This window comes from Notolepis coatsorum (assembly GCF_963971535.1).
Source record: "Notolepis coatsorum genome assembly, chromosome: 2".
NCBI classification, from domain to species: Eukaryota; Metazoa; Chordata; class Actinopteri; order Aulopiformes; family Paralepididae; genus Notolepis; species Notolepis coatsorum.
Genome location: NC_140166.1, coordinates 210,575,961 through 210,588,285, shown reverse-complemented (window position 1 = coordinate 210,588,285; position 12,325 = coordinate 210,575,961). Strand labels below are relative to the sequence as shown.

The 12,325-nt window shown below is 43.2% G+C and overlaps 1 protein-coding gene across 2 annotated transcripts in view; it reads right to left on the bottom strand.

Moving 5' to 3' along the window:
* The window catches only part of adi1 (acireductone dioxygenase 1), a 36,890-nt gene that overhangs the window by 11,450 nt on the left and 13,115 nt on the right, over nt 1-12,325 (bottom strand). For both annotated transcript variants that reach the window (XR_014619417.1, XM_084308755.1), the window contains exon 2: nt 253-372. Coding sequence is in view for 1 of the 2 variants with exons in the window: in XM_084308755.1 (XP_084164881.1) it covers nt 253-372 (120 nt within the window). In the remaining variant the exon portion in view is untranslated. The remainder of the gene's footprint in view (nt 1-252; nt 373-12,325) is intronic.

Below are 12,325 nucleotides of genomic sequence, written 5' to 3'. Positions count from 1 at the left end.
CAGTGTATACACCAAACCAACACCGTGACGTCAGCAACAAAATGGCGCCGCCCATGGCGAAAACAGGGAAATTATATTTGATTTTTCAGACAAATAAGCAGGATTTCACATTTGATTATAGGACCCTGTCTTACACAAGGTACACAACAAACAAACTAGGATCACATTGTTCACTGCTTCATCTCCACTTTAAGTCTACCTTCGTAGTTGGTGTGTCTATGGATGGTGATGTCATTTGTAGTTTAAGTCTACCTTGTCCTCGTAGTTGGGTAGTGTGTCTTCACGGATGGTGATGATGTCATTGTAGGAATAGCCCTGGTCTTTGCGGATCTTCTCCAGCTCTGGGTCGCTCTCATAGATGTCAGCATTCAGCTGAGGGAACAGGAGTGGAAGGTTAGGTCACAGGCTGCGTGTGGAAGACACTTCTAGAGCAGGGATCCTCAAAGTGGGGTCATTGAGGGGGTTCCAGGGGGTCCCCAGCAAGATGGGCAATAGTTTAATTTCACTAATATCTTATTCACTAGACGTTAGTACAGTGATAGAATGCATAAGAATGACTATTCTGATCAGGTTTTATTCTCTCCACTAGGGATGCTCGATATTGGCTTTTTTACCGATACCGATATACCGATATTGTCCAACTCTTAATTTCCTATACCGATATCAACCGATACCGATATATGCGGGGTTTCCCCCCCCAAAAAACTGAATAATTTCAGGTAATTAACATTACATATCTCTTGTTGTGGAATTAAACACAACATTATGCATACTTTTGACAATAAATAAAATCAGAATTTGTTCTTACTTGCTTGCCTGGGTAAATAAAGGTTATAGAAATGTAAAAAAAATAAATAAAAAAATAAAATTGTGAAAACCGATACCGATAATTTTCCGATATCACATTTTAATGCCGATTTATCGGCCGATAATATCGGTAGGCCGATAATATCGGACATCCCTACTCTCCACATATCCCCGCCTACAGGAGGCTACAGTAGATACTAGTTATGTAATTCTGAACTAAATAATATCTAACAACAATTATCTTCTCAGATGGGGTCCCTGACCTATTATGTATCAATTTGGGGTCCTTGACATGAAGAGGTTTGAGAACCACTGGTCCAGAGAGAATATTAACATAGCTTGGCACTGTTGTTACCTGCATTGTGGAAGAATCTGCAATCTCTATAATCCTACATTCCTTGTCTGATTAAGACAATAGCCAGACCCCTGAATACGCCTAACATGACAGTCAATGGTGGCAAGGCAGTACCAGGGCAGTTACTAGGTACACTGGGAAAGAAATGGTTTCTAGCGATACAGTTGAAAAAATACCAGTTTCAAGGAAATGGTAAATACAAGCAGTCAGGGATGAATAGTTCTATGACCACAGACATGTTTACATGTCTTATTTACATCACCACCCACTTTATCAATAAGTGATTGATTATTGTGATCAATAAGTGAATTCTGATTGGAACCTGGAATCCAAATGCTTGAATCTTCCCAGAGATTGTAACCTTTGCTTTGTAGCAATGGTCTGTGTCAAGCAAGCAGCCTGTTGAAAGATAGCACTTGTTTTTCACATGTGTATATAATGTAAATATCTGTAGATGACAGCATCTCATGTGTGTATGTGTTCCACTCAGGCTTTATATCAACACCGACAGGGCCTTTAAGCTGAGGAGCAGACAGAGACAGGGTGCAGGGTCTGGGCACAGGCCCTGTGGGAGCGATAAGACAGCACCAAGGTCATCATCAAGAGAGCTGTGGCATTCTGGCTACCACTTAGACGTGGTGGGGGCAGGGTAGAAAGAGAGAGGGGGGTTGTTTTTCACCGATCATCACCAACGGAATACGTTACACACATACATTACACACATACGTTCGGATCGTGGGGAATGGATTCTTGGATCAACGCAAGATTGATACCATATCAGTGCTGTACACTGCGACGAGATGATCGCAAATTGCCCCTTAATTTGGCCCGTGCGAGTGGAAAATAATATTTGGGGGCAAGGTTGCGAGTAGTGATTTCAACCCTTCATTCGCATTTTACTCCTAAATTAATCCATACAAATTGGATACATTTTTTTTTAAACATTAGCCTACAACCAGGGCTGTACAGTGCGACATAATGTTGCGGTTGTAATTTCATTAGACAGACCAGCGCGGACCTTTAATAACATGCAATTTAATTGACACGAGCAATGGGCTAACGTTAGCTGCTAACCAAGTTATCCATTAGGACTATGCTAAGCTAACTAGCGTTAGCTGCTAACCCTGGAAAATGCTCAAAGCGGACTCCACAACACTAGTTCCATTCGTGAGGAAAGGGGGTGGGTTATATTGACAACGCATAACTTCATATTTATTGGTTATTCGTTTCTGTATATCATCCAGTTTCCATCTCCGTGTGTTAAACTCTTCCTGTTTACATTCGAGTGTGACGTCATCACCTACGGCAGCTTAGACGATCAAAACGCGAAACTAGAACAAAACCTGAGGGGGGGGCGGGGGCTGGCTCTCTCGTTCGTTCTCGCCCCCTCTCTCTCGCTCTCTCTCTACATTCAATGATTTAAAGTAGCCAAATGTTACAGTATAAATACTAACTGGATAGTTGATGATATAAACATTTAATTTCATTATCTGAAATATTCTAAAATCATTAAGTCTGCTATAAGCCATTATCCCTTTGTGTGTGATTATTATTTTCTCACACTAGTGTGTATATATATATACATACATACATGTGTGTGTGTGTGTGTGTTTGTCTAAAGTGGATAGAAAACACAGTACTGTGCAAAGAAAAGGCACCCACAAGTTTTCATATAAATGGTCTTAGATGTAAATAATTTTTTTTATTAGTGTGTCAGTAGACTACTGTAAAGTGTCACAGAACAAGTGACACTCTTGGACAATGACATCCTGAGTCGTTCCTATGTGACCAGTATAATCTTTAAACTGAACTCTGGAGGATAGCTTTATGCTGGCTCTACTTTTAAAACAAATGGAACTGAGCCTTTAAAATCTCCATAAGAAGGGTCTGTTCTTCACAGACCACATGCAGAAGGGAGGCACCCTGAGGAATGTGAGCCCCAGCAAAGAGAGAGACATAGTGTGAGAGAGAGACACACACACACGCACACACACACAAAGAGAGAGACATAGTGTGAGAGAGAGACATAGTGTGAGAGAGAGACACACGCACACACACACAAAGAAAGAGACATAGTGTGAGAGAGAGAGACACACACACACGCACACACACAGAGATATAGACAGAGAGACAGACAGAGATGGAGAGAAGGAAAGAGACATAGACAAAGAGAGAGAGACCGAATAGTTGTATGGTATTAGGTAGAACAGGGAATTGAACCCTATACCAGTATCGTATGTGTGAAGTGCCACAGCCAACTAAGTGACACTTTGTATAAATGACATCCTGTTCTCTCTGTCCCTTGTATGATTTAATAGGTTTATTGTATATATCTGTTTTAAATCTAGGCATATGTTACTGTAGGTGTCTAGATGTGATATGTATTCATATATATATATATATACATATATATACGTATACGTATATATATGCATATACGCTTTGAACAAGTATCTAGGCCTGAGCTGAGAGCAAGTCGGCACAGTTTAACCCTGTCCTGTCTGCATAGAATAAAACCAGTATGTGCATATATATGTGTACACTGTATACTATGTATATATGTGCTGTATTATACATGTATGTGTATCTGTATATATCTGTAGTATGTGTTGGGCTATGTACTATATAGCCAGCAGTCTCCCTCGTCTGCATCCCCTTGAGTTGGGGCGAGTGAGAACGAAGGGGGGCCCCTTCGGAATGCCATCTCTGAGCAGGGTGCTTTCCACAGCAGGTTGTCACACCCTGCATGGAGTAGACAAGGATAGGTACAAGTATGTGCATATATGTGTGTACACTGTATGCTATATATATATGTACTGTATTATACATGTATGTGTATCTGTATATATCTGTAGTATGTGTTGGGCTATGTACTATGTACTCATGCTGGAGATGTGAGTTGCTTTCGCTTCAATACTGTTTGGCCACTGAGGAATGTGACAGACAACCTTGGGGCCTCTGGTCTCTGCTAAGTAACGGATGGGTATTTTCCAACACAAGGTAATCTGTTACTTCTCCAACAAAGAGGCATTCATGTTCTGAGGTAAATGGGGTTTTCCCAGTAGAGGTAATGACTAAAATGGGAGGAGAGCTAGAACCCTACGTATTGTGCATTGACTGGCTGGTGAAATGACATCACGGTGACAGCGCTGTATTTGGACCAATAAGCAGAAGAGACCCTGGGGCCCTTTATAAGGGCCAACTGGCGAGAGCACAGGAGGATTTTTTACACGGAGAAGGAGAGAGAAGAAGAATGGTGCCTACAGACTTCTTTGAGAGATTTTGAAGTTTTTACCAGTGTGTGACTTGGAAGACCAAGATGCAGATGACATGTTTTGTTTTTATATAATCTTTTAAACTGTAATGGATATTTTTTATTTAGTCTTTTTCTGTAACTTCATTGAAATAAAGATGACTTTTTATAATCCATTGAGTTCTTGGACTGATCCCTGCCAGCAAATACCAGCCGCGCCTTGATTTCCTCTGAGGTGACTATGTCCTGAAATACAGATTGAATCAATTGACTGGTTAATGCTTTTCAGCTAAAATATATATATTTATATATGTATATGCTATGTACTGATAAGAAATACTAAGCATGTAGATGAGTGTTGTTTGCGGGTTCCGGTGTCTCTGTGTCCAGACTGACTCTGTCTTGTGTGGGACCTCGACCGTCTGAATCACTGCAGGGTCAGACGGTCGGTTCCGTTGAAGGAGGGGGACAAAGAAGGCCGGGGAGTGCAAACAATGATTACGTGTTAGTACAGTGGTAATACTTATTAAAAAAGTAGTAATACAACCAAGCTTTCAAATGAGCAGTATTACAAGCCCTTTCGTAAAATGATGATAATGATGATAATGATAATAATAATATTATTTTTATTACATGATATAATAGTTCTCCTAAACAAAATATTCGGTTTATTTCAAACAAGAAGAGATTAACAACTCTTCATGATTACATTTCATATCAACTGGATATCACAAGACCAGTGACTTGAAGTAATCTAGACAGAAATAGTAAATTGACTCGAGAACTTGGCGAGTTTAGCACCTCGCCGGGGGATATCGAGCGGCCGCAGGTTTATATCTCGAGTAGGTGATTGAGATGTATAGAGGCGACCTGTAGCTTTCAACATGGCGTCCCTGGGTTAGGGCTGAGATCGGTAAGATAACAGCCAAAATAAAATAAACTAGAAATATTGAAAAAAAAAAAAAACGGAGAACCGAGTTTTAGAATACACCAGTCAAAGGATATTGATCTGTAGGGCCCTCGATGGAGAGCAGTGGCAAATTAAAGGCATCTGCATAGTGGGGGCATTGCTGGTGGAGCGGTTGAGCCCGCAAAATTGGATTAAAGAAAAAAAAAAAAAAGGGGTAAAGAAAACCCTCTCTCTAAAATGTCTGGCAGTTTAGAGAGACAGAAGCGCAGTCAAACGACCGTTCACAGAAAGGCGAGCTGGATGGCTACCTAGCCCAAAGATACCGTATGTGAGCATGGGAGACTGGATGTGAAGCGCAGTCAAAACGACCGTTCACAGAAAGGCGAGCTGGATGGCTACCTAGCCCAAAGATACCGTATGTGAGCATGGGAGACTGGATGTGAAGCGCAGTCAAAACGACCGTTCACAGAAAGGCGAGCTGGATGGCTACCTAGCCCAAAGATACCGTATGTGAGTATGGGAGACTGGATGTGAAGCGCAGTCAAAACGACCGTTCACAGAAAGGCGAAGCTAACTAGCACTACATCGGCTAACAAGCCAGTGCTAACACCCATGAGCTGGCCCTAGCCAGACGGAAGACCCATGAGCTAGCCAGACGGTGCGACCCATGAGCTGGCTAGACGGAAGACCCAGGAGCTGGCCGTAGCCAGACGGAAGCTAACTAGCACTACATCGGCTAACAAGCCAGTGCTAACACCCAGAAGCTAGCTCAGGAGGAGCTAGCACGAGAGAAGCTAGCTCAGGAGGAGCTAGCACGAGAGAAGCTAGCTCAAGAGGAGCTAGCACGAGAGAAGCTAGCTCAAGAGGAGCTAGCACGAGAGAAGCTAGCTCAAGAGGAGCTAGCACGAGAGAAGCTAGCTCAGGAGGAGCTAGCACGAGAGAAGCTAGCTCAAGAGGAGCCAGCACGAGAGAAGCTAGCTCAGGAGGAGCTAGCACGAGAGAAGCTAGCTCAAGAGGAGCTAGCACGAGAGAAGCTAGCTCAAGAGGAGCTAGCACGAGAGAAGCTAGCTCAGGAGGAGCTAGCACGAGAGAAGCTAGCTCAAGAGGAGCCAGCACGAGAGAAGCTAGCTCAGGAGGAGCTAGCACGAGAGAAGCTAGCTCAGGAGGAGCTAGCACGAGAGAAGCTAGCTCAAGAGGAGCTAGCACGAGAGAAGCTAGCTCAAGAGGAGCTAGCACGAGAGAAGCTAGCTCAGGAGGAGCTAGCACGAGAGAAGCTAGCTCAAGAGGAGCCAGCACGAGAGAAGCTAGCTCAGGAGGAGCTAGCACGAGAGAAGCTAGCTCAAGAGGAGCTAGCACGAGAGAAGCTAGCTCAAGAGGAGCTAGCACGAGAGATGCTAGCTCAGGAGGAGCTGGCACGCCAGAAGCTAGCTCAGGAGGAGCTAGCACGAGAGATGCTAGCTCAGGAGGAGCTGGCACGCCAGAAGCTAGCTCAGGAGGAGCTAGCACAAGAGAAGCCAGCCCAGGAGATGCTAGCCCAGGAGAAGCTGGCACGGGTAGCTCAGGAGAGGCTGGCGCGGCAGATGCTAGCTCAGGAGAAGCTGGCACGGGTAGCTCAGAAGAAACTGGCGCAGCAGATGCTAGCTCATGAGAAGCTGGCGCAGCAGATGCTCGCTCAGGAGATACAAGCACACGAGACGCTAGCTCGCATGTTGAGACATCTCAAAGGACTAGAGATCCCCGAAAGGGCCTCAATGGACCAACTGATGGAAAGAGAAGTAAGGACCCCCGGTCAAGATCCAGGGTATAAGATGGTGGAGAAACTAATCGCACAGGTGCGAGGCGGGAGCATGTCTCTCAATGATGCAGCAGAATCAGTCATGAATGGAACACCTATGCAAGGATCATGCTCACTGCTTGAAAAGCTACTCAGAGGAGTCCCAGGGGGTAACCCACTGGCAGCCCGATGCGCAGCATGGTCACAAGACCAGCTACGTATCGAATGTATGCTGTATGACCAAGTTAAAATGCTATCTGACAAAAGGGGGGCCTCCCAGGAGTTCCCCCCGAAAACAACCAAGGACAGAACAGGGAAAAAGAAGTACCAATACCTACCTGCAGACGAGTGGGCCGCACTAACCCCAGAACAGCAAGCAGAGGTGAGGACAACAAGGGAGGAATTCAAAGCCCGGAAGGAGAATCAATAGTATCCTTACCCTCTGGGGCCCTGACACAAGTGACTCAAGCAAGTGCAAACTGCACTTGACATACAGCTCATCTGTCAAGAGGAATAATATAAAGTGTTATTGTCATTTAGGAAGAAACATGACATAGAATACTACAAAAGTTTTGTATATATTCTAAGTATAATATATAAAGATGTCCGTCCTTGCTCTAAACCCAGAGTAAAGTAAAGTGAATTTGTAATCTATTTCATTCGGAAGGGATTTCCTGACAGCAACCATTTGGTGGGTTAGCACCCTACCAGCCATATCAGCTGCATGAGATGTACACTCACCAGCACCTATGGGTAAAAAATTGAGACTCTGCAAACTCCCATCAAGCTTAGCACCTTGACGCGGGGGGACAGAGCGAGCATCAGGGTCTCTGTATCCGACGGGCCTATCAGATTTGTGGGGACTTGGAAGCCTCAGCATACAGGACGCTGTGGTGCTTGGGCGGCCAAGTCACTGGTTTATAGGTCTGTCAAAACGGATTGGAGGTTCCGGGGCTAAGGACATAAGTTCAAGTGAGTTGGGCTTTATACTATTTAAATAGGTATCAAAAACCGAAAGAATATGAACCGAAATGACTGCTGTCGGGTGCCTCTGGAGTAGAATTAATTACAGATTTGAAAAAAACCAAACGTAGAAGGTTCTACTCAAAGAAAGAATCACACTTAAAGTATATTTCTGTGATAGCAGTAAAAGTTTACTCACGACTAAAAAGTTACGTAATGTTTTCTTACAGTCAAAAGACGTAGAAGGTTCTACTCAAAGAAAGAATCACACTTAAAGTATATTTCTGTGATAGCAGTAAAAGTTTACTCACGACTAAAAAGTTACGTAATGTTTTCTTACAGTCAAAAAACGTAGAAGGTTCTACTCAAAGAAAGAATCACACTTAAAGTATATTTCTGTGATAGCAGTAAAAGTTTACTCACGACTAAAAAGTTACGTAATGTTTTCTTACAGTCAAAAGACGTAGAAGGTTCTACTCAAAGAAAGAATCACACTTAAAGTATATTTCTGTGATAGCAGTAAAAGTTTACTCACGACTAAAAAGTTACGTAATGTTTTCTTACAGTCAAAAAACGTAGAAGGTTCTACTCAAAGAAAGAATCACACTTAAAGTATATTTCTGTGATAGCAGTAAAAGTTTACTCACGACTAAAAAGTTACGTAATGTTTTCTTACAGTCAAAAGACGTAGAAGGTTCTACTCAAAGAAAGAATCACACTTAAAGTATATTTCTGTGATAGCAGTAAAAGTTTACTCACGACTAAAAAGTTACGTAATGTTTTCTTACAGTCAAAAAACGTAGAAGGTTCTACTCAAAGAAAGAATCACACTTAAAGTATATTTCTGTGATAGCAGTAAAAGTTTACTCACGACTAAAAAGTTACGTAATGTTTTCTTACAGTCAAAAAACGTAGAAGGTTCTACTCAAGGAAAGAATCACACTTAAAGTATATTTCTGTGATAGCAGTAAAAGTTTACTCACGACTAAAAAGTTACGTAATGTTTTCTTACAGTCAAAAGACGTAGAAGGTTCTACTCAAAGAAAGAATCACACTTAAAGTATATTTCTGTGATAGCAGTAAAAGTTTACTCACGACTAAAAAGTTACGTAATGTTTTCTTACAGTCAAAAGACGTAGAAGGTTCTACTCAAAGAAAGAATCACACTTAAAGTATATTTCTGTGATAGCAGTAAAAGTTTACTCACGACTAAAAAGTTACGTAATGTTTTCTTACAGTCAAAAAACGTAGAAGGTTCTACTCAAAGAAAGAATCACACTTAAAGTATATTTCTGTGATAGCAGTAAAAGTTTACTCACGACTAAAAAGTTACGTAATGTTTTCTTACAGTCAAAAAACGTAGAAGGTTCTACTCAAGGAAAGAATCACACTTAAAGTATATTTCTGTGATAGCAGTAAAAGTTTACTCACGACTAAAAAGTTACGTAATGTTTTCTTACAGTCAAAAGACGTAGAAGGTTCTACTCAAAGAAAGAATCACACTTAAAGTATATTTCTGTGATAGCAGTAAAAGTTTACTCACGACTAAAAAGTAACGTAATTACAGTCGAAACCTAAGTAGAAAAAATAGGTACCAGGTCACCTCAACCAGAAGTAACCTAATGTTTACTTAAAATCAGAATAAGTCCTGCTACTAGGACGGAAATGGAACCGGCGTAATAATACAGGCTGGTGTTATCAGCAGGAGCTGAGTCTATAAGAGGCTACATAGCCTGAATCTACAAGCTGGCTAACTAGCCGGAACTAATACCAGACATAAACAGTAACTAACTACCCAGTCTGGACCGAGACAAGTACAACACAGGGTAGACCCCCTGTGCAAGAAGGAAGTGGACGGAAACAACAGTCCGAAGGATCTGTGAACAATGTGCGCTGGTAAAGGTGCGCTGGTAAAGGGACAAAACCTGAATCAGTGCCACACTCCTAGACGGGGGGGCGGTCCCCCGGAATCAGCGAACGACGCAGCGGATGGCAAGAAGGAATATACTGACTCAGGTCAGAAATCGGAACTGGAGGAAGACCGGGATAGGTCAAGCTCCAGAGCATCCTCAAGGTCCTCATCTAGACCTCCTAGACCTCCTAGACCTCCCAGACCTCCCAGACCTCCCAGACCTCCCAGACCTCCTAGACCTCCCAGACCGGACAGAGAGACATCGGCCTGGACCCAGGTTACAGGGCGACGAGAGCCCTGAATGGACCTGAAAGAGAGAAGAGAAATTAGTCCTCTGTGGACTGTATCTGTGATGTCCTGCGAGGCCTACGGACAGGGTCACACGACCAGGCCAACCACACTTCAATAGAGGACTGCTGCTACAATTCTCGGGAACCCGTGGGGGTCGCCCGATAAGTGACAAATCAACCTACCTCAAACTATGGGGGAAAACCAAGAGGTCAGAGGGGGTGACCCCAAGATGACCAAGATGACCAAGATGACCAAGATGACGAAGACGACAACAGCCTGGGTGCATCGGCCGGGAACAACAGATGCAGGTCTTCCCGCCGGATACCAAGCAACAACGTGACTCCTATCCTGTCGAGCCGTCCAGCCAGGGAACAACAGATGCAAGTCTTCCCGCCGGCTACCAGGGTAACAAGGTACCAAGATGGCAGAGGGGGTGTGGAGAGTCACAGCCACGTGACCCCACAATCGCCATCTCGTCCCCCAGTACAGACGCTATTAAGACAATGGAAAATGACCGACCAGGATGACAGAGGGGGTGTAAAGTGTCACAGAACAAGTGACACTCTTGGACAATGACATCCTGAGTCGTTCCTATGTGACCAGTATAATCTTTAAACTGAACTCTGGAGGATAGCTTTATGCTGGCTCTACTTTTAAAACAAATGGAACTGAGCCTTTAAAATCTCCATAAGAAGGGTCTGTTCTTCACAGACCACATGCAGAAGGGAGGCACCCTGAGGAATGTGAGCCCCAGCAAAGAGAGAGACATAGTGTGAGAGAGAGACACACACACACGCACACACACACAAAGAGAGAGACATAGTGTGAGAGAGAGACATAGTGTGAGAGAGAGACACACGCACACACACACAAAGAAAGAGACATAGTGTGAGAGAGAGAGACACACACACACGCACACACACAGAGATATAGACAGAGAGACAGACAGAGATGGAGAGAAGGAAAGAGACATAGACAAAGAGAGAGAGACCGAATAGTTGTATGGTATTAGGTAGAACAGGGAATTGAACCCTATACCAGTATCGTATGTGTGAAGTGCCACAGCCAACTAAGTGACACTTTGTATAAATGACATCCTGTTCTCTCTGTCCCTTGTATGATTTAATAGGTTTATTGTATATATCTGTTTTAAATCTAGGCATATGTTACTGTAGGTGTCTAGATGTGATATGTATTCATATATATATATATATACATATATATACGTATACGTATATATATGCATATACGCTTTGAACAAGTATCTAGGCCTGAGCTGAGAGCAAGTCGGCACAGTTTAACCCTGTCCTGTCTGCATAGAATAAAACCAGTATGTGCATATATATGTGTACACTGTATACTATGTATATATGTGCTGTATTATACATGTATGTGTATCTGTATATATCTGTAGTATGTGTTGGGCTATGTACTATATAGCCAGCAGTCTCCCTCGTCTGCATCCCCTTGAGTTGGGGCGAGTGAGAACGAAGGGGGGCCCCTTCGGAATGCCATCTCTGAGCAGGGTGCTTTCCACAGCAGGTTGTCACACCCTGCATGGAGTAGACAAGGATAGGTACAAGTATGTGCATATATGTGTGTACACTGTATGCTATATATATATGTACTGTATTATACATGTATGTGTATCTGTATATATCTGTAGTATGTGTTGGGCTATGTACTATGTACTCATGCTGGAGATGTGAGTTGCTTTCGCTTCAATACTGTTTGGCCACTGAGGAATGTGACAGACAACCTTGGGGCCTCTGGTCTCTGCTAAGTAACGGATGGGTATTTTCCAACACAAGGTAATCTGTTACTTCTCCAACAAAGAGGCATTCATGTTCTGAGGTAAATGGGGTTTTCCCAGTAGAGGTAATGACTAAAATGGGAGGAGAGCTAGAACCCTACGTATTGTGCATTGACTGGCTGGTGAAATGACATCACGGTGACAGCGCTGTATTTGGACCAATAAGCAGAAGAGACCCTGGGGCCCTTTATAAGGGCCAACTGGCGAGAGCACAGGAGGATTTTTTACACGGAGAAGGAGAGAGAAG